This window comes from Apodemus sylvaticus, chromosome 7 (assembly GCF_947179515.1).
Source record: "Apodemus sylvaticus chromosome 7, mApoSyl1.1, whole genome shotgun sequence".
NCBI classification, from domain to species: domain Eukaryota; kingdom Metazoa; phylum Chordata; class Mammalia; order Rodentia; family Muridae; genus Apodemus; species Apodemus sylvaticus.
In genome coordinates this window covers 97,735,450-97,763,191 of record NC_067478.1, presented here as the reverse complement: position 1 = coordinate 97,763,191, position 27,742 = coordinate 97,735,450, and the positions used below count along the sequence as shown (strand labels likewise).

Below are 27,742 nucleotides of genomic sequence, written 5' to 3'. Positions count from 1 at the left end.
GAGAAGAAAGGGAAAAGTAGATATCCTTAGGGCTCCAAGTCGCCCCTCCTCCTCTGGTGGAGAAAGCTGAGTTGTAATCACCGCCCAGCGCAGCTCCCAGAGCGAGGTGTGAGGCTGTTTATTTTCACTCCGGAGATGTATATACTGCAGAAGGAAAACTCTGGCCTGGCTTAACCTAAGCAAGTCATTACTTATCTACGATCTGGCAGGCAATTTGATTAAGGCTGACAGAGCTCATATAATATCAGAACCAGACCCTCCTTGTGATTGATGATGCGGGTCTGTGAGGGGTTTAAGTTTTTTTTTTTTATTATTATTTAAAAAGAAAAAAAAAGCTGAACAAGATGAATACTAATTCTGATTTGTGTTTGCCAAGTATAAACTGTCTGATATAATTTTATCTATAGTATCGTGCATTAGTATGTATGACCTATCTTAGGTAGCATTTAAATAGTGTCTTAGTTTTCAGCCTGAAGGTAACTTGACTTTGTACTGTTTCTGGTGCTGGAGATCAGCCTGGAGCCTTGTGCACGGCACACTTGTGTATCCCCAGCCCTTTACTTGAGGTCCTGCTTCCTGGAACAACATCTTTGACATGGATCGCTTCGGATATCCCTTAGTATGATGGAGTTAACTTAAAAAAGCAAATAACTAATACAATTAATTTGGAAATGTTTGGCTTTAAGGCACTTTCAACTCCTCGTTTTCCAATTATAAGAAAGCCCTTTGACCTTTGTAGTAGCATATCTGGGCCATGGGGTGCAGCTGCTGGTCTCTGTATTGGCCTATAGGTTCCATGTCTCATTCCTATTGACGTGGTATGACTAGAATATGCCAAACGTTCTACCTGCATTTTTCTGTGCAGGGTGCTGGCTACACTCCCCCTCCCCAACACCCACCCCACACAGAGGTCCAGGCGTGCATGCTTGCAGGAAACATAGTAATTTTTGTAGTGGTATTGAATTTGGACTCTGGAGAAAACATTGTACCACAGTTCTACCAATGTACAGGTTTTAAGATACCCATTTGGGACCTATAAAAGAGAGGATAAATCTTGGCTATATTGCATTTATAGAGTTTTTGTAGGGATGTAGTCTTGAGGCTTTGGAGTTGGGCAGCATTTACAAGATTATTCTAGCTTTTGTAATCTCAGGAATGCACATCTTGTATTTTTGAAAATAAAATTCTTGCTTCATCTCCTAACATTGTTCCTAACCCGAAGTTGTGAAGATGTGTGTGGTAGCCCCACCTCCTCCATCCATAACCCATGTAACCTCTGGAAGGTGCCTTAAAAAAAACAGTCAAGAACTACTGACCAAAACAGCTGAGGTGTTCTGTTTTGGCTCCGACCGAAAGACAGTATTTTAAATCCTAATTTCATACTCACTCATGAAGATGATGTTTTATGTAAGTAAATCAACAAATTGATGCTGCCTGCATTGACAGAAAACAAATAAATCCTCCCTTGTAAGTTATGCTTGGTTTTCCTTAGATGTTTGCCAAGCTCAAGATTGAAAAGCGGGTGTTGGTAAATAGATGGACCTGATAAGTATAGGCATATTCTAGTGACACTGTGTCAATAGGAACGAGACACTTACTGTGGTTCGAATTTTATGTGTGCATTATTCTTCTCTTGTGTCCTAATGTACTCCAGAGATCTGGCAACTTCGTGACTATGGCTGTATAGTTTGTATTAGAAACCTGGCCATTGTGTGTGGTAAAATCCTGCTACTGACCTTGTACTGATGATCCCTGTCATAAATATCTACATAAAGACAACCATACATGCGTTGAGTGTATTTGTCTACAAGGCCTTATGAGCAAACCTAATGTTGAGTCTCCATGTATCCACTGATGTTTCTAAGCCTCCTGGTGGCTGTTCTGTAGACTAGTGATTCAGGCGGTCTATTGTTGAGTCTCTGGCCTCTGGGTTTTCCTCAGGGCTGTATTATTTGCTCTGCTGATCAATTCTCTTGGCACTTGTCTTAAATTATGTGGAATGAAAATGTTGGCTGTGAGTTATTAAAGATTGATATAAAAAAGATAAGTAAATATGGGCATAAATAAGTAATGAAGAAATATAGATCCTTATTAGAAGACACAATTCAATGGTGAGGTGCAGAGGCTTAATACAGGTTTCTCTAAAGCAGCTAGCAGCTCTCTGATAATGCTCAACCCTTTTTACCGTTTCTTGTTGGCTTAGCAGGATTTTTTTCAAACACACAGGAAATCGGTAGTTTGTCAAGTAACTATGCCCTTCTTTGTACACATATTCACTTATCAAGTATCTGAAGACTTACTTTGTGACAGTTTCTTCTCCGAGTTGGACTTACAGTGGTGAGCAAAACAGAAACTCCACTAGCAGGGAGCTGACAGAGGGGTTCAATGGGCCTACATGGTATGCACTCACTAATAAGTGGATATTAACCTAGAAAACTGGAATACCCAAAACATAATCCACACATCAAATGAGGTACAAGAAGAACGGAGGAGTGGCCCCTTGTTCTGGAAAGACTCAGTGAAGCAGTATAGGGGAATACCAGAACAGAGAAGTGGGAAGGGGTGGGAGGGAGAACAGGGGGAGGGGAAGGGGGCTTATGGGACTTTCGGGAAGTGGGGGGCTAGAAGAGGGGAAATCATTTAACATGTAAATACAAAATATATCGAATAAAAAAAAAAGCTCTTTATTTTCAGAGCTGGTTCATGTACTGGAAGGGATAAGGATTTTTGACATACTCTCATCCCCAAATAATCTAGCCTAGCTCCTTCCTTCCTCTTGCAGCATGGCAGGTCACGAAAAGTGAGGGCTGTAGATTCCCTTCCAGACTTCTTTTTAGCTACAATTTTTACACGTGGGAAGTCAAGATGAAAATAAATTTCAAGGACATTGTTGAGGAAGGAAAGTTTAAAAACCGGAAATTTCAGATCAGTGTGTAGGGGGATTAAGTGGATAGTGGGTAGTGGGGGGCTTATTCAAGTTGAATGTGGGGTTGGGTGTGGAAGTGTCCTGTCTTTCAACCTCCAGCTTCCCTGAAGGATGCTGGGAAAGGTAAACATGAAGGTGCAGGATAGGATTGTGGTATGGCTGGTTCTTTGTGATTGGCAGAGACCCATTCTGAGGAAAGCAGTAATGCCAACATGGGGGTGAAGGTGTGTGTGTGTGTGTGTGTGTGTGTGTGTGTGTAGGGGAAAGAGGGCAGTCTGTTTCATAAAGAGCGGCATCGAGCTATTAGTGAGTTAAGGCAGTGAAAGCCCAAATCTTAAGCTGTTTCTTAGCATTGACCTTGAAGTCAGCTTGGCTTTTAGCAATAATTTTATACTGATCTGGAATAAAATGAGAAACAAAATAGCCAAGACAGAAAGTGATTGCTTCTGAAGCTATGTCCATTGATTTCTGCTTGTTTTCCTTCTTGTTTGAATGAAACAAATCATAGCAAACAACAGTTCTTAGTTAAAAACATTAATATTCTTGCTTGCAGATTTTGCCATTCATCCATGGGAGGTTTAAACATCTCTCCCCTCTGCCTTCATCATCATCTTCTCCTGGGCGGTGGAGTGAAGCTATGGCCATGTTTATGGTGGGCATCTGTCCTGATACTGAGCCGCAGTCTCAGCATCTGGGCATCTCCTTTTAACCTGGCAGGTGTTGGCTGTAGTGTAAGCTCAGCAGGTCATCCACACATTTGCTGGTGTTAGGATACAGCTTCTTTGCTGGGTGTTTGTCTGCAGATGCCCGTCAAGTCAGTATGATGCCTTTGTGTCATGTTTGGTTCTGCCTGGCCCCACATCTAAGTTGCTTTTTATCCTCCCCCAGCAGAAACTGGGATACCTCAGCTAGTTTTAATGGCATGCTGGTTGTTCTGTATCCCGAGGTAAGGAGGCAAGCTCCTAAAAGGCTTTTCTCTCTATAAAATAGTTGCTTTTTAGATGTTTTATTAGTACTGCTGCTGGTTATTTTAATTAGCAGTATGTTTTATTTGCACCCCCAGGTCGTTTGAGCCAAGATTGTAATCCAGATAAACAAAACAATATCTGATGCTCTGGAACACCCACACCTGCCATCTGGGCTTCTCCCCCGAGCTGCTTAAGTTGGCAACGAAGCCAGCAGAGAGAAAGGAGGCGGCTATGTGGCGTGTGATGCGAAGCCTCAAGTGTAGATTCCTGGAGTGCTGGGTACCCGAGTGTTTTCTCCCCCACCCTTAATTTTGAAGACTAGTATCATTTGTTTTTCTTTCTTTTATTAGCGTGTATTAGTTGCATATATTAATGTGGTTCTGGGTGGTGTTTCTATACAGGCATGTGGCATGCATGAACTAAATCCAGCTTGCTTTCTCCCACCTGAGTAGTTTTCAAATGGGTCATCTTCTTTTGTTTGGTAGTTTTCTTTTTTAAAGATGACTCCTAAGTCACGAGAACTTCGCTTTCACTATATACACATTTCTGACAGTGTTTGCAGAATTCCATGGATGCCACACTGACGGTTTAACTGTGAAGTGGTGGGTACTTCATAGTTAACAAGGGTTTTACCATGCAAATTTCTACAAGGTCTTTGAGTATAAAGTGAAGAGGTTCCCTTCATTTAGCCTCTTACAATGAAACCATGAACTTCATGTCTCATACTTAATAAATAGCTATTGTTTGTTTCATGAGTAGACACATCAACTCTGCCTTGTTCAAGGAAGCACCGTGCTTCGGTTTTAGGGCTAAGGTTTCCGTGTCTTCAGCTTGCTCTCCCCTCCCTTCATTAGTCAGTGCAGTTTTGGCATTTGCTAAGGATGAGGCAGGATACATTGTGACAGTTGAGCGCTGCATGGTGGACTTTCCTTCTCTTTCCTTTAGGTAGAGCAGTTACAAAATGTTTGTTACAGAACTCTGAGGCTGGAGAAATTATGGGAGTTTTTTTTTTTCCTTGCAGAGAGAACTCCCATGGTACTAAGTTGGGGAATGTTCCCTCTGAACATTCTTCCTCCTCCTCCTCCTCCTCTTCTTCTTCTTCTTCTTCTTCTTCTTCTTCTTCTTCTTCTTCTTCTTCTTCTTCTTCTTCTTCTTCTTCTTCTTCTTCTTCTTCTTCTTCCTCCTCCTCCTCCTCCTCCTCCTCCTCCTCCTCCTCCTCTTTCTCCTTTTCCTCCTCTTCCTCGTCCTCCTCCTCCTTTTTAAATAAATTTCAGTAGTGATGTGTGCATATGGGGGGTGTGCTATGGCACGGCTGTGGAGGTCTGGGGACAAGTGTGTGGGTGGCTACCTCTTTTCACCTTTATTCAGGTTCCAGTACTTGTGACCTCAGTGGCCTGGCTGTGTAGCAGCTGTCTTTACTCACTGAGACATGGTACTGTTCCCTGCCTGGACACACTTTCTTTCTTTCTCTCTTTCTCTCTTTCTTTTCTTTCTTTCTTTCTTTCTTTCTTTCTTTCTTTCTTTCTTTCTTTCTTTCTTTCTTTCTTTCTTTCTTTCTTTCCTTCCTTCCTTCCTTCCTTCCTTCCTTCCTTCCTTCCTTCCTTCCTTCCTTCCTTCCTTCTTTCTTTCTTTCTTTCTTTTCTTTCTTTCATCTTTAGATAGGGTTTCTCTGTATAGCCCTGGCTGACCTGGAACTCACTGTAGACCAGACTGGCCTCAAACTCAGAAATCTGCCTGCCTCTGCCTCCCAAGTACTGGGATTACAGGTGTGCGCCACCACTTCCCGGCTTACGCTTTTGTTCTTATGTTTAAAAATGTTTTTACTACATTTAATGAGAGAGAGAGAGAGAGAGAGAGAGAGAGAGAGAGAGAGAGAGAGAGAGAGAGAGAGAGAGAGAGAATGAATGTGGGAATGTGGGACCTGGGATAAAATTCAGGCTGTCAGGCTTGGTGTCAGGCACCCTTTCCCTTCTGGGCCAACTTGCCTATCCCTACGTGCACATAATTAAGGAAAGGGAAACACACCAGCTTAATCTATTAACCAATAATTTTGTTTTAAGACAATTACAAATGAAATGCTGTCTCTTTGATTGTTTTATAATAAAAAGCTTTGGTGTTCCCCTGATTATATAAAAGTGTTAATGCTAGATATATAGTATTTTAGAAAATGGGCTCTCTATTACTGATCTATATCTATCAATCCTTAGCCATCCTTTATTTCCGAGGTCCTGTGGCTATAGACACTTGGCGTGGCTTAATTATATGCCCTGAGTAGCCTTGATCAGTGGGCTCTCTCATGGGTGTGAAAGTTCTGCCACCAGAGACTGTGGTGTCCTATTTGGGTTCCTGGTGACGATGCCCCTCGCATCTATTGTTCCCTTGCTTTTCTTGCCTTTTGTCATGGAATGCTACAGCACAAAGACCCCACCAGACACCGCACTCATCTCTCCACCTTTCTAGCCTCCAGCACTGTGAGAGCCAAGGAGATCCCTCCTCTTTATAGATTATCCAGTCCCAGGTATTTTGTTATAACAACAGATATAGCCCTGTGTTGTAAAAAAATTGAAAAAAATTTATTCATTAGAGAATTTAAAACATTTTAAATGGATTATATGTGTGTGTGTGTGTACACATGATGTATTCATGCTGGGCCACACATGTCATGGTCTGCCTGTGGAGGCCAGAGGGCAACTCATGGAGTGTTCTCTCTTTGCACCTTTATGCAGGTTCCAGGGATTGATCGAACTGAAGTTGTCATGCTTGTGCATGACTGTATGGGCAGAACCATGTCTCCCACACTGGCCCTCTTTGTGGTTTTTAGTCAGACATATTGGAAAAGTTAAATTATCAATCCAAGGTACAGCTTTCTTGCTATCCCCACCCCCAAAGGAAAAGAAAAGAAAGAAAAAGAAAAAAAAAAAAACCTTTGTAAGTGAAAAAAATCGCTACAAAACAAACCCTCTTCATGTTATACATGAAAATCAGCCATGACAAGAAGTGTCAGAACCCACAGGACTGTCTGTGTGAACGTAAGGCAGTCTGATCCAGTACTACTATGAAGCATCAGTAGTGGATGCTAATTTTTTCTTTTTTTTAATATATATTTTTCTTTTCTATATTCTTTGTTTACAATCCAAAAGCTTTCCTCTTTCCTAGTTCCCCCCCTCCCCATATGTCCCATAAGTCCTCTTTTCTCCATCCATTCTCCTATCTTTCCCCCTCCCTTTTCTCTGTCCTGGTACTCCCCTACAATGCTGGATCAAGCCTTTCCAGGATTAGGGCCCTCTTCTTCCTTCTTCATGGGAATCATTTGATATGCTAATTTTAAAATTTTATTTACGCTCATATTACTGTCAGTGTTCCATGGAACTTGGAGTTTATCACGTACTGATTATAGCATGTTAAAACTCTTTATACTATTGGTTGTTTTTAAAATATCCATTGATGAAAATGTTGGGTTATGACACTGAAGTTGAGACTCTGTGGGGGTTAAACGGAGGTATAATAATGAGAATGATTTTCGTACCTCATTTATACATTGATGCTGACAATAGAGAATTTAAAAAAGTCTTGCACCACATAGCCTCATTGGAATGTTTGCCTTCCATGCTGGCTCCTGTATCTGTGTGTGTACATACATATGTCTCTGTATCCTTGTTTACTGGCGCCCAGTGTACTGTCACAGTGCAGTAGCCCCTGGTTAGCTTAGGTTCCGTCTAACAGAGTTGTTCCAATAAATTATGCCTCATTTCTTATAGACAGGCTGATCTTGCATCATTGATGAACTTTTAGGCTTTTCTGGTTGGATAAGCACTTCATGCTATATATAAAGTGCTATATTTACAAAGACACTGCAAACTTACTTGACCTGTTTTTCTATTTTCTTGTTCATCAGGGCATTGTAGCTTAATCATCATTTTGTTTTTAACTGCCTGTGATGGTATAAGTTTTTCTGAAGTGCAGATTTTCTTGGTATGGACCACTGTGCTTCTACGTATGTTTTGGCTTATCAGACGCGTTGGGCCCCTTGTGTACTAGCTCGGTGGTAATCTGTGATTGACTTGTGTGTCAACTTTTGAATGAGCCTGGAGAGCCCCATTATCAGCGCACAGCTGCTCATCCGTGGTAGAATGGCAAGTCTGATGAAGCTGTGTCTGACCTAATTCTCGTCACTAAACAGAGCAAAGAAAACCAGGGGTCTTCAATTCTTTTGTTTAGCCAGGTTTAAAGAGAAAATAGAAAGCCTGAAAATAAGATCAGTGTGTTCTATATTCTAGAAATCATATAACTCAATAGGTAGAGAGGTAGAAAAGTCACCACAATAGATCTGTCCTTCACAGGCACTGAACCAAGTTTTCTGAGAATTCTGATTTTTCTCCCTCATTTACTGTTTTCATCATTGCTTTGTCTGTATACATTAGTATATACTTTATGGAAATTAGTTTCTCCTTAAGCCCCCCTCCCCGCATTTTTAAAATGTAATTTAAACCTAACCCAGTGAGGGTCTTGTTTTGTAACTGCCAGGGAAATTCTTGTCTTGGTGCATCATGTGGTCTAAGTGAAGCTCTGAGCTTTTAAACAATAGTATTAATAATATTCCTTTAGCTTTCTTTTCCAACTCTCTCCATGTTCTCCCTTCTCAGCCCTCATCAAAGGAGGCTAGACAGGTGTCTGGGGGCAGCATTACAACACCGGTCTAGTCTGTTCTAGTTTAGCTAGTTTTTTAGCAAACTTAAAATGCTTCTCTTTGAGCATTTGTTTTGCAGTTACCATAATTCTGTCCCTTTTCTCCACAAAACCAATGCCATCAATAAACTCGAAAATGCACCGAACGTTGCATTTAAGGCAAGGGTCGACTCGGCAGTTTTGCACAGTAATTCCTTGATATTTGCTGCATTTTTGTCTTTTCATTGATCTTTCCCAAGTTGCTTTTTATCATTTCACTGTTCATATGCATCTACGCTCGGAAGTATTCATAACTCTCCCATACATTCGTGATGGATGCCAGAATTATCTGGACTCTACAGGCCTCGGTTTCCTGTGCTCAAGAGCAGGAAGGACTCATCTGTTAGAAAGAGGGAAAGGAACTCTTGATGTGTCTTTTTAGAAAACACACAAATATTGTGAATGGAGCCTAAGCCTGCGCTCGGAGCTTCTTCTGGTGTCTAATTAGGACCACATTGATGCCTGCTGCCGCTGGCTGCTCCTAGCCGTTGCCTCTTTCTTCACTGTGACCTTTGGTCCTTGTGACCTTTCCTGGGGTTAGTCCTAGGCCCTTTCTATTGTGCCAGGCTGGAGTGGCTCATGTGGAGTTGATTATTTCTTTGCTCACTTGGCCTTTTTGGTGCCACAGCTCCTGCATCACTTCCATTTTTCCCCCCTCTACTCTTGCTGGTCCTCAGTGGAAGGAGACACTTCTGCAGGCAGCAGGGTTGTTCTTAGGTTTGTCCGGCTCAACTGAGACCCAGGGGAGGTTGGAGAAGGGCTTCAGAATCTGTGGGTGCCAGCCTTTAAGAGGAAGGTGGATCTGAATGACAGCAGGGTCCTTAAGAAGCAGGACTCCAGAGTCCACAGCTTGGAACCCTCTGTGAGACTGGCAGATTCCTTCTCCCACCTCCAGGCTATGCAGCAGGTCACAGAATGAGTACCTCATTATCTGTGCACATAACTGCTTTAAGGGATGCTTTACTTCATAAGTGTATTTCCTCTTCCCCTCCCCCATGCCAACCAGAATGACGGACTATGAGATAATGTATTTGTTGTGACTAAAAGTGATGGTACTTTCTTCTCTTCTCCTCGCCTTTCCCTCCTCCAGTCCCTCTTGTAAAATTCCTGAAGGGTGAATGCCAGCTGCCTCGTTTTGGGGGCCCTCAGGTACACACAGTAAGGAGACTGATCCAGCAAGGCCTTTAGAAGTTGTGAAGGAGTGACTGTCTAGGGAGCCAGGATGTGTTTGATTGCCTTGCTCATAGCACCTTTCAGAGGTACGTGATAGGTGTGGGGAGGGTTGAGGTTGACCTAGTGACATTTCAGGACCAGTTTTCCATCAAGCCTCTTCAGTCTCCTCCCTGGGTAATCGGTTCTGCCTCCCTGTTTAAGTTCTCCTGGCAGCAGCCTTATTGGGATCCTTAGTCTCGAGTGAGGAGTTCCTGCTTCTTCAGATGGGGAGCCTTTTCAGGACTCAGCCAGTTCTACCCTCCTCTCTTCAGGCCAGAGGTTCTGTTTGCTGTTGACCCCCAAATTTGTACCTTGCTCCTCAAGTCCAATCAGCTCTCTTAGATCCCCACTCACTCTGCATCTCCACAGGTGCACCCCCCGCCCCCCCTCATTCCCTGCAGCACCTTCCGGACAGTAAGCGCACAAAGGCCCTGCTGTTTCTCATGGATTTCCTGTATGAGAAAACACAGACCATTTACACAGTCACTTTGTAGTCAGACATGTAGACTGTCACTTCGGTTCCTTCTTTCCTGTCAAAGCAGCCAGGAAACAGGAAGTGGATAGACGAATGGATTCCGGTGATGTCTGAGCTGTACATTCTTTCCTAGACCGGTTCGCTTGTAAATTTTATCGTCCTGTCAATTTTACGGTTTATATCATTTAAATATGTCCAGATGGTAGGGGCAATGTCTCTCGTGTAAGTCTCTTTCTCTTTCATACCTGCCTCCTAACTTGTCCTCAGCCATTTTCCACATTGTAGTGTGGATGGCATTTCACAGGTGCAGGTCTGAGCGTGCCCTCTCCTGTGGAAAATAGTCCTGTCAGGATGAAAGCAAAATACCTTAATGTGACACACACACACACACACACACACACACACACACACACACACACACACATTTTTTCCTGTGTGCTTTTGTACCTCTCCCTCTCTGGATATGATAACCCCATGTCCCAGCCCATATACTTTCTTACTGTCTCTATGTAGATTCTGTGTACACACTGTCCATCCTTTCTGCTTAGACTCTGTTTCTTCCTTTTCTTCTCTCTTCGCCATTCTCCCAACTGCATTCCCTAATTTATTACTTCGATTTCATCTAGTATATTTTATCTTTCTGTGAAGAGACACAGTGTCCTTATTTATGTGGTCTAGGCTGACCTTGAACCTGCAGCCTTTCTTCTGCCTCCTCTGAGGAGCCCTAAGCCCAGGTCTAGACGGAAAGCAGCTTCTGTCCTAACTGTGTTACCTGCACAGGCGGTTCTGCTGCCCATCCGTCCCTCCCTCCAGTGTCTTTATGTGTTGGTTCCATTACTCGTCTGTCTCTTCATACTTAACTGCTTTACACCCTGCAAAAGCTTTCATTTCTTACAAAATCAGTCACTTATTGAAAGTGGTCTTCACTGATTGTAGTGGAAACATTATAATAGGCTCCAACTCAATAAAAGCCAGCTTTCATAGATCAGAAAAAATCTACTGGGTCCTGAAAACCGATTTGTAGAGATGATGGGCAATAAGGACTATGAAGAAGTTCTTGGGAGGGTTTTGTTTGGTTTTTGTAATGATTTTTAGCTGTCTTGTGTACCTAGTTCATTTAAAGTTCCAGCAGAGAGAAAAGACAGCAGATGAAATATGGCTGTTTTGTGACCCTTAGAAATGGGGCCACGGCTCTAGATAGCTTAGAACATCCTCCCCGCCTTCCTGCTTGGCACCGCCCACAAAGCCCCCTGTTTTGGAGGACCATCTAATCAACATGCAATTCAGTTTTTTAGTGTGATGCTTATGATGAAATGTATCATAAACTGGCAGTTGTTACTTTAGAGGTGTAATGCCAAGACATGACTTTTTGAAGGGTTTTGCTTTAGCCTCTCAAAAGATACACTGCATAGAAAGGAACCATTTATAAATGGAAAAGCTGTTTCACAGCCACTGTGACCAAAAAAATATTGTTATCTGAACAGGTTGTTGTGGCACAAGCTTTTAATCCCTGCACTTGGGAGGCAGAGGCAGGCAGATCTCTGAGTTTGAAGCCAGCCTTGTCTACAAGAGCAAGTTCCAGGACAGCCAAGGGTACCTAGAGATGTCCTGCGTGCTGACTAATCAATTACAGGAACTTCTGCTATAAGAAAAGGATTTTGTGAAAACTTTGTATAGGAAATGACGTTAGCTTCACTAAATTATTTAAATATTTTGAATGAAGAAAAATTTGACAGAAGACTCAAAGTTATATATGATTAATATGCAGGTAGTTAAACATGGTCTTTTGCTTATTTGTTTGTTTGTTTGTTTGTTTGTTTTTTCAAGACAGGGTTTCTCTGTGTAGCCTTGGTTGTCCTGGAACTTTGTAGACCAGGCTGGCCTCAAACTCAGAAATCCACCTGTCTCTGCCTCCCAAGTGCTGGGATTAAAGGCGTGCACCGCCACCACCCAGCTTGTTTTTGTTTTTTAAATATCTTGTGTTTGAATTCTCTGTAACTGTACTGGATTAATCTTTCTGCACTTAACCAAGGTTTTCCCCTCAGCATATTCTAGATTTTAGTTAGTGCAGAAAAATGTTCTTTTGTCTCAGCAGTTGCTAAATGGAACATTTTGAAATTGATTGAAAATAGGAATCAGTTCTCTCTTTATTTAAGATCATATTTCATGAAGAATAAGATTTCCTTTAAAATGCAAACTAACTTAAAGTATTTCCTATTGTGAAGAACGATACTGATCCCAAAGCCAAGTTTTTGTTCGCAATTAGGGCAAGAGAAGGAGAGGGGGTCATTCAGAAAGAACCTTGATCAGCCTTGGGGGACTTGGGGTGTGCTAGGGAGTGGGGTAATTCTGAAAGAGCCAATCAGCCTTAGGAAAGCAGAAGTGATGCTTCAAAAACAAAGTAATCAAATCTAAACACTCAGGAAGGGCTTTCCCCAAAGGACCATTCTGGCAGCAAGTCGAAGAGGGGTTACAAAAGCAGTAAGTTCACAACCTGAACAATGAGTTAAGCAAACTTTAGGGAAGTATTTCCTTTGTGAGCTAAGATGAGGCATACCTTTAGCCCCCTGCTGCCAGAAGAACCCAGCCGGACCCAGCATGGTACAGGATCTATGGCTGCTATACACACAATTACCTGTGTGGATAGGGAGGGAAAGGCTTAAATCTCAGCCCTTAGTATACAACCGCTCTTCCTTGAACCTCAAGATCCAAGGAGCAGAACTCTGCTCCATGATATCTAGCCTGTCTGCAGTGTGGAGGGAAGAGTAGACCCGATTTATATACAAGTGGGCCTGCTTCTTGTAGCTGCTCTCCTTTCTTTTTGGGGTGTGTGTGTGTGTGTGCATGCGCGCGCGCGCATGTGCTGTCTGATGAATTGAACCTAGTTTATTTTACTGCCTCTTTAAGTTAGGAAAATATCTGCATGTACTTCTATCTTATATGTGATGGAGAGACAAAATTAAAGCAGGATGGGAGGGTGATTATACTCTTGGACAACAGTTTGAAGTTTGGAGTGCCAGCAGATTTTGCATATAATTTTATTTTTGGAGAAATACATGTTATAAATTAAAACTACACAATAACTACAGTGATTCCTTGCCCTCCCTTTTGATGGATTTAGGGTAAAAAGCAGATTTTTTTTTTAACCCATGATATTTTTGTCACATAAGGTTAAACATGATGAATGTTTTCATTTACTTCGGGAGTTGATCAGTTATAGTTTATATCCACATTTGGCTTATACAGTCCATGGGTCTGCACTGTAAACCGATGAGACAGTAACCTCATTGTGCAGGCAGTGTTTGTTAGGAATGGTGCTGGACACTGGCTTCTTTTGAGAAAGACACCGTGATGATATGTATTTAAAAAAATCTTTGTGGCTGGAGAGATGCTCAGAGGGTCAGAGCACTGGCTGCTCTTCCAGAGGTCCTGAGTTCAATTCCCAGCAGCCCACATGGTGGCTCACAACCATCTGTAATGGGATCCAGAACTCTCTTCTAGCCTGTAGATATACATGCAGGCAAAACGCTGTATACATAATAAATAAGTAGATCTTAAAAAAAAACAAACAAACAAACTAAAATGTCCATATCCATGATGTGGAAAGTCCACTTCCAAGAATATAATCTCAGGATACATAACTGAAAGAGTATCTAAAGATTTATGGGCTGTATTCAGTCATATGCATGGGATGTATGTGCATAATGTGACTTTAAGTAACTTATGTATAACTTAAACTTAGTTTTTATTAAAGTAACTTTACTTGGATGTTAAAGTATTCCAAAAGGATAGTTTAAGTAGATTAGGTGTATCCACTCAACGGAGTGTGTAGTGGTTTGAATGAAAATGGCCCCCATGGGCTTATAGGCAGTGGTGTTAGGATTAGGAAATCCTATCTGCTCTCTTGGAGTGGGTGTGGCCTTGGAGGAGGTGTGTCCCTGGGGGCGGGTTTGGAGGTTTCAGAAGCTCTCCCTCTCCTGCTGCCTGCCCATCCAAGTGTAGCCTTTTGGCTCCTTCTCCAGCACCATGTCTGCCTGCATGCCATGCTGCATGCTTCCCTGCATAATGATAATAGGAGAGGGCCAGAGACAGTAATACTAGTGATGCTAATATAATATAAGGCTATTATATTTTTGATAAAGATGATACTTTTGAAAGTGACATGGCCTTGGGTGATTTTTGTCTCCTGCTGCTCATGGGTCTCTTCCGATTTGATCTGGTCTCACCTTCTGTGTGGTGAGTGACCTTCTGTGTGGTAAGGCTGAAGTGAGATTCTGTTGTTTCTCTCTTCAAGTCACCTGACCCATAGACTTATCCTTATGGTCCTCTGACCTGAGCTGTGCACACACAGAAGTCAAGCCCACAGATGTTTAGTAAGAGTCTCGTGAGGGTGTAGGTTCTCTCTAACTTCCAGAATCACCTGAGATCACGTTAACAGTAACCGCACGGGCAGGCGTGATGGATCAAGCCTGTAGTCTGAGTATCAAGGAGGGAGAGGTAGGAGGATCATTGCAAGTTTGAGGCTAGCCTGGGTAACGTAGAGGGTAGCCATCACTCTCCAGTGAAACCCTGTCTGAAAGTGTGAAAGAGAAGCCCAATAGGCTCTATCAAGGAAGATGTGATCGTATTTAGGTAGAAATAATGAACTGTGAAACGTTTAAGAGCAGCTATAAATTAGGTCATGTGCCAGGGTTAAAGTTCACTGTGAAGTTCGTGTCGCTGCCTCTTAATAAATAAATAGTTGAAGAAAGACTTGGCAAAAGGAAGAAGCAATCCTCCATGCCCACATTTCCTCAGAGTCTCCTGTTAACAAGTCAGTGAGTGTTTACCTAGCCTTCACCACTGCTGCGTTTGCCCTCAGCCTTTAGCAGGAGTTCAAATAAACCAGAAGGGTTGTCACACAACTGACCCCTTCCTTCTGCCAGTACATCTGCTCCTACTTCTTAAAGGGGTCACCAGGAAGAGAAATGGAAAAGATGTCAGAGACTGAGGTCGGCTGGTGTTTGTAAGCTATCCAGTCTGAGGTACAGGTGAGCAGATGCCGAGCCACTGACTCAGAGACTCTCGGTTGGCTTTCTTTCATTGCCCGGTTTTGTCCGTGGTGAATATGACCATTCTTTGTGTAGACAACTGCTCATTGCTGAGGTGTGGTTACTGTAGCCAGTCATTTGGTTATGTTGTATTCCATAGTCTATCTCCAGCCCTGGCAAGCCAGGAACTCAGGTCAGGATCTGCAGAGGTTCCTGATAACTGCCCAGCAGAATGCCTAGCACAGAGGAAGAGTTTAGTACACGTTTGCTGACTTTTTTTTTAAAAATTAGGCACAGGGGTGAATAAACGAGTAAAGGAGCAAACAGGAGAGTTAGACCATACTCATGCAGTGATTGCACTCATGGAAACTTGTTATTTTGAGGTAGTTCATTTGTTCTAAGGTACAGGATGGAATTCTTTTTTCTGCAAAGTAGAATTTTACAACATTGAGTATGCTTGGTTTTTAAGGAGGATACACTATGTCACCAGACAAGTTACTTAGAAGAGTGAGAGCAAAGGAGAAAGCAGTCTAGGGTTTAGACAGATTTGGCATCTCTAGAGGATACATTGTTAAACCGACTCATTTTATTTGTATCTTCTTATTGTCCATCTCTCCCACTAGAATGTAAGGTTCAAACTTATGTCTGTGTTATTTTATTTCCATGTTTTGTAATAAAAGTTGGCCCACATCTAGCTCTTAGGAAAAACATTGTTGAAATGTTGAAATTAGGAAAATGTTGGAAAACATTTGCTTTGTGAATGAATGATTTTGATACATATTTCTAAATTGTCTCCAAAAAACTCACTGGTCCATCATCTATGTGGTGGTTTGTCTCCATGACCTTGCCAGTCTGGGATTTATGGACTTCTTAAACGGTTTCTAAATGTACTCTACTGTCTCCAGTTTAAAAACAACAACAACAACAAAATCAGAAAAAGTACCTTTCCCTCAGGTGACATCTGTCAGAGCCAGTCATCTGTCTGCAGCAGTTTTCCCAGTTTTCCTGTTCCACGGCAGGATTTGGGAAGTGTCTGTCCTTCCTTCTCCCTTTTCTCCTGTTCTCTACACATCCTCCCATAAGCTAGCCCCTCTCTGCCGAGCCACGCTTGTCAACATTACGGGCCTTCTGCATCCTACCGTTTGGATAGCAGCTGACTTTACTCCGCTGACGGCTAGAGAGAGCTTTCTCCTGGGTTCGTCCCGTTCGTTGTTTCTTCCTTTCCATCCCCATTACTCCTTCTCTGTTCAGTTTCTAAAGGTTCTTGTTCACCAAGCATATTCTCCATAGAAAAGTCTGAGATGGTGCCTGATTTTCTTACACCTGCAATCTACATTTCCAGCTCTGACTTCTCCCTGTGACTCATTTGAACAACTTTGGACCTTGTGGTGGCAGCTGTCTGTCCAGTTGACAACCTTAAATGTTCCTCAGGCACACAGACTGCTTACTCTCCCCTTCTTCACTTCGTATCGCGCTTTCTGGATTTTCTACTTTCGTATATAGGCGTTCTTTACTCTTTTACACCAGACCCAACAGTTACCCTTGGCATGGCTCTGCGTCTCACACTTCATCTCCCGGCCTCTGTATTTCCTCTGCTTCTGCTTCTAGATGGTGACCTGGATACAGTCAAATATCTTCATCGCCCACCCCGTCTGTCTCTCAAGGACTCAGTGTCTCTTGATGGTTCTTCCTCCTCCATGTCTGACTCACATCAGTGTGATCTCCATCATCTCCGAGTGGTTCTCCAGTAATGGAGCACCCTAGTCCCCAGGAGAAGGAAGAAAGCTTCTAACCCTAGTTTAAGTGTCTAGTCTATATGTGGATTGAGAAGACAGGGATCATGAGGAACCTAAGATAAGGCGGCTAGTTTAAAGATGCCAGGGGTTCTTAGCATTTAAGTCTTGTTTCTATTTTGAATGTTTTTCAGTAAGCTGAGGCCTGGGCTTTCTCGGAAAGTCTTCCCAGCCTACTTCTGTAATTGGGCGATATGCATCCAGACCTCGGACCCTTATGGACACTGCTGTATGTTCTTGCGAATCTGTGTTCTTCTGTGAGCTCAGGTAAGAGGAGAATGATGAGGTTGGGGCTGAAGCCTTTCTTCTTCTTAATCTTTTGGCTTTATATTATATGAATAATATATATGATTTACACACATATATGTAATTATTACCTGTTTACAATAAACTGTAGGGGCCTGTCATAGGGGCATACCTTTAATCCTAGCACCGGGGAAGCAGAGGTAGGCAGATCTCTGAGTTTGAGGCCAGCCTGCTCCACCAAGCAAGACTAGGACAGTCAGAGCTCTTACAGAGAGAAACCCTGCCTCAAAAAATGGGGGGCAGGGGAGATGGACCTATGAATGTTTTATAAGCATTAAGAACCACCACATATATATAGAGAGATTGTCTTGGTTATAGATGCAGATGAAACATATTTCATGTATTTTTTCTCTGCGTTCTGACCCTTCCTCCTTCTGTCTCCTTTTTATACCCGGGAATGTTCCATTGTAGACTTGGCACCTTATTTTATTTCTGAGCCACTCTCTGCTGTCCAGAAGCTTGGTAGTCCCGTGGTCCTACATTGTTCTGCTAAACCTGTTACTGCCCGAATCTCATGGCTGCATAATGGAAAACGATTGGACAGAAACACAGAACAGATAAAGATCCATCGGGGGACTTTGACCATTCTCTCTCTTAACCCTTCCCTTTCTGGTTGCTACCAGTGTGTTGCCAACAACAGTGTTGGCGCCGTTGTGAGTGGCCCTGCAACAGTGTCTGCTGCAGGTAAGTGTACTTTAATCTTGCTATCTGTTGTTTTTCTTGAGATCTATGGGCTTTCTATTTTGTGCTGCATTTTTTGTAGTGGGAAAACCTTGGGCACTGATATGAGACATGTATGCATCTGAGGAATTCTTATCCTAAGCTTGCTTTAACTTCAGATAGCTGAGGAAAGATACTGGAACCTCTGTAGCCAAGCCTAGTGGCTTAATCTCTAGTCATAGTGTAGAGATGATTTTTCTAAGTTAGCACAGGACAGTTTCCTAGTGTGAATTCTGGGCAGTCTCTTTGACCATCTTTTAAAGCCCTTAGTGTCAATACAGACAAATCAGTTGGCTTTGCCACTCGTTTATGTCATGCAGTCCTCCATCTTTCTTTCACATCTAATTGTTTTAGGTCCCTCGATTGCCAGGGGATTGTAATTTATGTAATTTAAACCAGGCCAAGGAAGCGGGATGAGGTAGGGGGGACCCGACTGTAAAGAAAGGAATGTGAAGAATTGAACTTATGGAAAATCTGGAATGCGTGGTTTTTCTTAGTATGCCCGAGCCATCTGCCTCTCAAACGGCGATGGCTTCCAGTAATGGAAACCGGCTTTGTGAGGGCACCCCTATTTACAGAACCAATCTGGACTCCCCCGGAGTAGTGAGCTTGTCATAACTGAGAAGAGTAAATGTTTTTGTAGAGCTGTGACCCATGCACAGCTCCAAGACACACACTGGAGGGTTGATTTCCTGGAGGCAGGCAGCTGGCTTCCTTGGGTGGTGGGGGTAATAAAGCGCCTGCCTGCTCAGCCCATGGTGAGCTGTTTAAACTGCAAAGGAGGCAGCACCAAGCCGGTGCATCCAGGCCAGTGGGCTGCGGTGCCTTACAGCCACCTGAGGTCGTTCCCAGAAGCCGCTTCACTGGAGGGAAGATGAATTTTGGTGAACACCCCGCTGGATGGGAAAGGATTTATCCTGACAGATTGGGAGTCGATATGCTTTGCAGTTTTCTTTTTTTCTTTTCTTTTCTCTTTCTCTTTCTCTTTTTCTTTTTCTTTTCTTTTTTTCTTTTTCTTTTTTTCTTTTTCTTTTTCTTTTCTTTTTTTATTTGGAGCAGTTTGTTTTCCTCACGGCTCCCTGAAGGCAGTGACTTTGAAAACCTGTGTGCTCTGACATAGCTGTCAGTCTCCAAGCACGCCCTCTGTTCCAGCGGCTTTCTCATACGGAAAACAATGTTATTGCTGGCCGTGGGGGTTACACCCAAAATCCCAGTAATGGGAGGCTGAGGTAGAAAGATCACAATAGGCTAGCTTCAGCTACATGATGTTGTATAATGAAACCTGCCCACAAACAAACAAACAAACAACCAACCCCCCCCCCCCCACACACACACACACACACAAACCCAAACGAGAAAACCATAAAGATCCTGCCATCCTCAGGACTGGGATCAGCGGGCACAAAAGGCCATTTTACGTGTTTCCCGTCTTTCCACTTCTCTGATTTGTCTTGCATTCAGTTGTTCACTTGTTTATTTCAGCTCTGGGTGATTTCGACTCATCAGCAATGCATGTTATTACTGCAGAAGAGAAAAGCACAGGTTTCATTGGCTGCAGGGTACCAGAGAGTAACCCCAAAGCCGAGGTGCGCTATAAGATCCGGGGAAAGTGGCTGAAGTATTCCACAGGTGAGTCCTGTTTGGGGCGTGCTCTCAGAGGAGGAAGCTGGGACAGGTGGTTACATTAGACGAGTTACTCAAGGACTCGCTCCTTAATCTCCCAGTGCCGTATTTAAATACCACTTCTTTGAGCAGATGGCCCATGGGTTGCACTTACATATGATGTCCTATCACTTTCTTCCCTTCATTTGGGAAAGCTTATCACACCTGGTGTGTGCCGTGTATATTTTTGCTTGTTAGGCACACCTGTTATCTGCCACCTTATACTCCATTCTGGAATGTTAAGTGCATTGATGCAGGGCCTTCGTGTGCTCTCCGCATTACCGTGCTGTGTGTGCCCAGGCCTTGACTGGCTGAGAATAGCTACTCCTTGTGTATTTATTGAGAACTATGTTGAGCAGCCAGTGACTGAACACCACTGTGGCTATAGGTTGTGATGTGTCCAGATGGATGGACGCTCATTGTGTCTTGGTCCAGATAAGGTTCTTGGACTTTCTGACTCTGACCGTCTGCTTAAGGTTTTCTAATTGGGGTTTTGCTGTATGAGGATTGTTGGACTTGTCTTTTTTCCTCTTTTGTAACAAAGCTTCTTTGGCTGCGAATTCATTGCTAGTCTTTTGTGTGAATGTCAACAGTGTCTGTTGGTTCCAGTTGAGTTGTGGGGGTCTGTGGAAAGGGCGAGCCTGGAGCTCTATAGTTGAGGATGACTTTGACCTTGTGATACTCCGCCCTCAGCCTCTTGCATGCTGGGATTATAGGCTTGTGCCTCCATGACTGATATCATGTGCTGGGTGCTGGTGCTAAACCCAGGGCTTTGTGCTACACAAGAGTCTACCACCCGAACTGCATCCCCAGGCCCTGACTACATCCTTCTCCCTTCCCCAGGAAACTACATAATCCTTCCCTCAGGAAATCTTCAGATTTTGAATGTGTCCTCCAAGGATAAGGGATCCTACAAATGTGCTGCCTACAATCCTGTCACCAGTGAACTGAAGGTCGAACCCACTGGCCGGAAGCTCCTTGTGAGTCGTAAGTATTTGGCAGGATGCTGGTGGCTCCGGAAGGAAGAGTCCCCAAAGGGCTGGCTCACACAGCAGTGGCAAAGGAAAGCTCAGGCAGTGTGGTTTTCAATCCTGGTTCTAATTAATTAATTAATTAATTAATTTTAATGTTGAAGTTACGATTTTTTAATGCATGGGTATTTATTTGCCTGCATGTATGTCAGTGCACAAGGTGCACACCTGGTGTCCATAAAGGCCAGAAGAGGCACTCATATTCCCTGGAAGTAGAGAGATACAGATGGTTATAAGCTTTAATGAGAATGCTAGGAATAGAATTCGAGTCCTCTGGAAAAGCAGCCATCACCCTTAACCACCGGTCATATATCTCTATCCATTGGTGTGTTATAGAGTAGTCCTGCACCTGTTTTTATTGTAGTTTTTAAAGGTTTATTTATTTTATGCGTGTGTGAGTTTTGCTTGCATACATGTATATGCACGGTGTGTGTGTGCCTGGTGTCCACGGAGTGTATCAGATCCACTGCCACTTGATTTATGGATGGCGGTGAACCAGCATGTGAGTGCTGGGAACTGAACCTGGGCCCTCTGCAAAAGCAGCAAACTGTTGAGCCGTCACTCCAGCCTCCATTTTGTAACATTTTTAAAAACATCACCATCTTACACAGTGGTAAACAAAGTGGTGGTTATCTTTGGAGTAGGAGACCAAGAGATAATGTGCTTTCTCTCCGGTATAACAAAAGCCGTGACTGATTTGGGATCGTCACTGCTGAGATGAGGAAAAGTGTAGTAATGGGTGGCTTTAGACCTAAAACCCCTACATTTCCAAAATGCCAAAAAATTCCAAAATATTTTCATTTTGGCCCTCATAGAAAAATGATTTTGCTATGACTAGGGCCTTGCCACATGAGGGAGAAACAGAAGCAGTTCCCCGGGGTGTTCACAGCTCGGCCAAGGGAGAGGGTAGGGAGGACGTAAGCCATTTCTAATGCTATTTTGTGTTCCTTCCTTTCCCAGGTCCTTCCACAGAGGGTTTCCACATTCTTCACCCTGCTCTTTCTCAGGCGTTAGCTGTCCTTCCTCATAGCCCTGTTACCTTGGAGTGTGTGGTGAGTGGGGTCCCGGCCTCACAGGTGTATTGGCTGAAGGATGGCCAGGATGCCCTGTCAGGAAGCAGCTGGAGAAGGTTGTACTCTCACCTTGCCACCGCCAGCATCGACCCCGCGGATGCTGGGAACTATTCCTGTGTGGTGGGCAACAAGTCCGGAGATATAAAACACGTCACTTACATGGTCAATGTACTGGGTAAGGTCCTACTTATTTATAATGGAGATTCATTTCAAATTGGGTCATTTTCCTAGTCTAACTGGTGTGTGAAGGATATTTGTGAGCAAAATATGAGACATAGAATATCAAGAAATAGCCACATCAGTAGTCCAAACTGGGTTCATTTCTGCAAGGGGATGCTGAATGGACTGTATCTCTGGGTGGCATAGAACTTTTGGCATAATATGCTCTTGGGACCTTGTCTCACTACAGGCAAAGCCAGGAGATCTTGGTGAATGTGTGCATGTACATGTTTATGCATGTGTGTATTCATTGGTGTTGGAGTATATAATGGGTTGACCCATGCAAAATAGTGGACTCTAAGCTAGTAGCCACATATTTATTTGGCTGGTGAAAGTTAAAGGTAGGTCTCTCAGTGTTTCTTGACCACAGCAGACAGAAGGATATAAGTAAGAAACAGAGATTTCACTTCTCAGTGCTAGAGGCAGATTCTCCTTGTGTGTGTTACATGTGCCTGCGTTGTCAGAGCATGCTTCTCCATGTCTTTTGTGATAGTTACACATGCCTGCTTTATTTTTCAGAGCACGCGTCAATTTCTAAAGGGCTGCACGATCAGAAGGTGCCCCTGGGGGCCACTGTACATTTTACCTGTGATGTTCATGGGAACCCAGCTCCCAACCGCACCTGGTTTCATAACGCACAGCCTATCCACCCCTCCTCACGTCATCTAACTGAAGGAAATGTGCTGAAGATCACTGGGGTTATCGTGGAAGATTCTGGGTTGTATCAGTGCATAGCGGACAATGGCATTGGATTTATGCAATCTACTGGAAGACTTCAAGTTGAACAAGGTGTGCTTTTAGGTCATATAATCACAAGACATTTTACTTCACATGTAGGCTTTTTCAGTAATTAGAAATGAAGTCATGTTTTTGAAAGAAAATAATCCTATGACTGTATGAGAATTGGGTTCAGTTTCCATGGTCCTTTGTAGTGACAGACTGGGCTTTCTTTGATGAAGCCACCTTATTTAATCAAGCTCAAAGAAAACATTGTTTTGGGATAGATAGATGGCTTAAGGTTAACAGCATTGGCTGAGAGCACCAAGGCTCAATATTCAGCAGCTGTTTGACAACCTTCTACAACTCCAGCCTCAGGGGATCCAATGCCTTCTCTGTGGTACGTGGGCACCAGGTACACAAGTGGTACATATACATGCAGACAAAATACCACAAACAAAATTTTAATGAAAAACTTGTGTCTAGGCTGTAAGTATAGTGGAATAGCATGTGTGATTGACTGGGCTCCTCTAGGGCCTAAATAATACACTGTTGCAAACTATGCATTTTAAATGCTTTCTACATAGTTTCTAAAGGTATGTAGTAAAGTATACAGTCTCTCTTGTCCTTCCAATCCTGACTACCATCCAACAGCCATCATTTTCTTTATAACCAACTGGTTTTTATCAGTTTCTTGAATAAACTTCTATGCACACATATAAGAATAATACACTACAAGTGTGTGTGTGTGTGTGTGTGTGTGCGCACATATGCATTTCTATTGTCTTTTAAAAGGGTAAATCATGCTAGAAGTGTTTCCTTTATAAGTTGCTGAACTTATAGTTCGAATTTCTGCTTATATGGTACACCAAACCATATTTTTGTTCTTTAAGAAAAACAGCTGCTGCTGGGCAGTGGTGGAGCATGCCTGTAATCCCAGCACTCTGGGAGGCAGAGGCAGCTGGATTTATGAGTTCGAGGCCAACCTGGTCTATAGAGTGAGTTCCAGGACAGCCAGGGCTATACAGAGAAACCCTGTCGGGGGGGGGGGGGGGGGAAACAAATCGAAAAAAACGAAAAAAAAAAAAAAAAAGAAAAATAGCTGCTTACAATTTCATTGTATACTTGCAGTAATTTGACTAACATCTTGTTGATGGCTGTTTGAGATATGATGAACATTTCGATTTTTCTGCATATGTGTATCTCTATAAGAAATTTCTGAAAGTGAACTTACAGAATAAACCTATGTATATATACATTAGAAATTTTAATAGATACTATTGACTTTCTCTTCATAATTGTCATGAGTTCGTACTTTCATGAGCATTTTGTATGTCTTGTTTCCTCACACTCTCACCAACACATAGTAGGATCAGCTTGTGTGTCTGTGAGCACATGTGTGCTCGTGGAGTCTAGAAGTTGAAGACAGGTGTCTTGCTGAATTCTTTTATGTTTGAACCTGAAACTCATTGATTAGGCTAAGCTGGCTGGGCAGTGACCTTTGGGGCTCTTCCTCCTTGCCCCCTTCCCTGCACTGGGCTTGCAGATACTAAATGTATACTGCCAGATCCAGCTTTCATGTGGGTGTTTGGGATCCAAACTTGTCATTGTGATGCACACACTAGGTTGTCTCCGCAACCTACCTTTTCCAAATTTTTTATTATGTTTTTATATTCCCCTAATCTTTGAAATCTTATCAGGAAAAAAATACTTTTTAATATGTATTTCTTTTATTCTAGGTGAAAGTAGGCATCTTTTCATATGCCTGCGAAACATTTAGACTTGACTTCTTTACTTATTATCTGTCTTTTGCCCATTTGAAAATTTAAGTTTGGGGTATTTTCCTTATTGATTTGTAATAGGGAACTTGTTTTTGGTGCTAGTTATAAACATTTCAAAGTTCAGAGTATCCATGTGAAACAACACCTTTTTGATCTTTGTATGACAAATTTAGAAGTTAATAATAAAACATTTTTAAAGAAAGTTTTCTTGTATTTGGAAACATTAAATTACACTTCAAAATCATAATGGAAGCTTAAAATACTTTAAGCTGAATGCACTGAAAATGCCAAAGAGCAAAGTCTTAGTTACCGTTACTGTTGCTGAGAAGAAACTCCATGAGCAAAAACAAGTTGGGGAGGAAAGGGTTTATTTCTCTCACAGTTCCATATTAACAGTTCATCAGAGCAGTGAGGGTAGGAGTCTGGAGGCAGGAGCTGATGCAGAGGCCATGGAGAGGTGCTGCTTACTGGCTCGCTCCACATGGCTTGTTTAACCCTCCCTCTTATAGAGGACCACCAATCCGGGTGGCACCACCCAGAGTGGGCTGGACCTGCTCCATCAATCAATAATTAAGAAAATGCCTTACAGCTGGATCTTATAGATGTGTTTTCTCAATTGAGGTTCCCTTCTTTCAGATAACTAGCCTGTGTTACATTGACATAAGACTAACCAGAACAATCAATCATGTCCGGTGGGAAGACGGCCAACAAGGAATTTAGGACTTTTATAGCCCTATGTGCTTACCAAAGAAAACAAGTAAGGTTGAAAATTATTGAGTAAATCAAAGGAACATTAGAGTAGGTTCGAAGAAGTCAGAAGACAGGACAAGGAAAGCCAAGAGCAGAAAACATCTAAGAAAAGAAAGGTAAAGCACAAGATAAAAAGTGTAGAAATGATTCCTGGTAAAGTCTAATAAAGTGGACCAATTGTTGGCAAAATCAAGTAAAAAGGTGGATATAAATGAACAGTATTAAGAGAAGGAAATTGCAAGTCTAAATATAGAGATTAAAAGTATTAAAGTAACCTATAGGACAATACATTACAAATATAAACAGCTGTGGTGTTAGCTCATACCACTGAATACTTGAGATGATCAATTTAAAAGGAAGAAAGCTTTATTTTAGCTCTTACCTTCAGACACGGTCACTTGGGCCTGTTGCTTTGGGCCTGTAGCAGGCAGTGTAGAGAGAACATCATGGCTGAAGTAAGTCTAGAGGAGACCGGCTTAGGTCATGGCTTGGAAGCAGAGGGACAGAGAGGGGGCAAGTTTCCAGTCTCCCCTCAAAGGACATACCCCTGGAGACCTAAGGACACACCCCTGGAGACCCAAGGACACACCCCTGGAGACCCAAGGACACACCCCTGGAGACCCAAGGACACATCCCTGGAGACCTAAGGACACACCCCTGGAGACCTAAGGACACACCCCTGGAGACCCAAGGACACACCCCTGGAGACCTAAGGACACACCCCTGGAGACCCAAGGACACACCCCTGGAGACCTAAGGACACATCCCTGGAGACCTAAGGACACACCCCTGGAGACCTAAGGACACACCCCTGGAGACCCAAGGACACACCCCTGGAGACCTAAGGACACACCCCTGGAGACCTAAGGACATACCCCTGGAGGCCTAACTCCTTTTATAACTAGGCTCCCATCTTGTTAAAATGTCGTTATCACTCAAGCAGCCTGGCAGCCTGTTGACCAAGCTTTCAACTCCTAGGCTTTGTGGGGAACTCCAGATTCAGACTATAACATGGGCAAATTCTAAAGGAAAATAGAATTTAGAAAAGCTGTCTTAAAGTAAATAAAAAACCTGAGTAGGTTTTTTATTTTTCCTACAGCTATGGCAGAAATTGAATTAGGAGTTAAGTTTTTCCCACAAAGAAAACATCAGGCCAGATGGTTTTGTAGAGTAATAGACCTTTCCAGATATTACACAACTCTCCCAGAGAGAAGAGGAAATGGAAAGTCTCTAGTCAGTATAATCTGAAGTCCAAAATCACAGAAAGATGGGCTCAGAAAGTGAGCTAAAGGCAGGTCTTACCTTTGTGAACATAGGTACAGGAATCAAAAACAACATATCATCAAGCCAGGAATGTATAAAAAATACATATCTTGCTGAAGCAGATATTTTATTTCAGAAGTCTGCCATAAAGTGTATTGTTCATCTACTTACTGTATAAAGGAGAAAATCCATGATTATCTCAGTAGAAGGAGGAAAAATGAGATAATCTATGTTAGGCAGTCAGAGAAATGGAAATAGAACTTGATAAGAGGTATCTAGCAAAGACTTAGATGAAACATCTCTTACCGTGAAAATGTAAAAGGTACTCTCTTTAAAATTCATGCCAGGTATCTATGTGTGAGAGAGCCCAGCCCATACAGAAAGATACAAAGAAATTAGAAGGAAGTAATCTAAACAGTTATTAATTTATAGTCAATATTGCCATTGTACAATATCCAAAGTGCTTGCTAGCACTTACTTATATGTTTTATTATTAAAAATATTTAGCAAGAAGATGGGTGGAGACCTGAAGAAGCACAAATAGTTTGCCTTTCTGTATACCAGCAACAAACAGAAAATACTATTTAAAAATCACTTTCATATTGGTAACAAAGTTACATATGAAGATACATTCTAGGTGATGGATAGCAACATTTAGAATTATATGGTAATCAGGTCTTTTCAAACTTTTTCTGTAACTTTGTGCTACTCCAGTTGGAATCTTATCAGAATATTTTGAAGACCTTAGCTGGGCTCTAAAGTCACCTGCCAGTAACACCAGTACTTGGAAGGTAGAGGCAGGGGAATCAGGAGTTCATGGTCATCCTTAGTTTTGTCTGGATTATATGAGAATGCATGTCTCTCTCTCTCTCTCTCTCTCTGTGTGTGTGTGTGTGTGTGTGTGTGTATGTGTGTGTACCCTTGAGAAAATGATTATCAAGTTTATAAAGGTGAGCAGAGGCCGCAGAATAGCTAGAGTACTCTAAAAGCATGGGGAACCTGCTGTACATATAAAGAGCTTCAAAAGCATTACACGGCTGCAGGAACAAACAGACTCTTGGACATGACAGAGTGTGGTAAATGTCTCTTTA

At 42.6% G+C, this 27,742-nt stretch overlaps 1 protein-coding gene across 4 annotated transcripts in view; it reads left to right on the top strand.

Moving 5' to 3' along the window:
• Cdon (cell adhesion associated, oncogene regulated) overlaps nucleotides 1–27,742 on the top strand; it is an 89,724-nt gene that overhangs the window by 13,920 nt on the left and 48,062 nt on the right. For all 4 annotated transcript variants that reach the window (XR_007978868.1, XM_052188718.1, XM_052188719.1 and 1 more), the window contains exons 2-7: nucleotides 17,264–17,396; nucleotides 17,847–18,119; nucleotides 19,638–19,784; nucleotides 20,661–20,804; nucleotides 21,809–22,096; nucleotides 22,660–22,929. Coding sequence is in view for 3 of the 4 variants with exons in the window: in XM_052188718.1 (XP_052044678.1) it covers nucleotides 17,324–17,396; nucleotides 17,847–18,119; nucleotides 19,638–19,784; nucleotides 20,661–20,804; nucleotides 21,809–22,096; nucleotides 22,660–22,929 (1,195 nt within the window). In the remaining variant the exon portion in view is untranslated. The remainder of the gene's footprint in view (nucleotides 1–17,263; nucleotides 17,397–17,846; nucleotides 18,120–19,637; nucleotides 19,785–20,660; nucleotides 20,805–21,808; nucleotides 22,097–22,659; nucleotides 22,930–27,742) is intronic.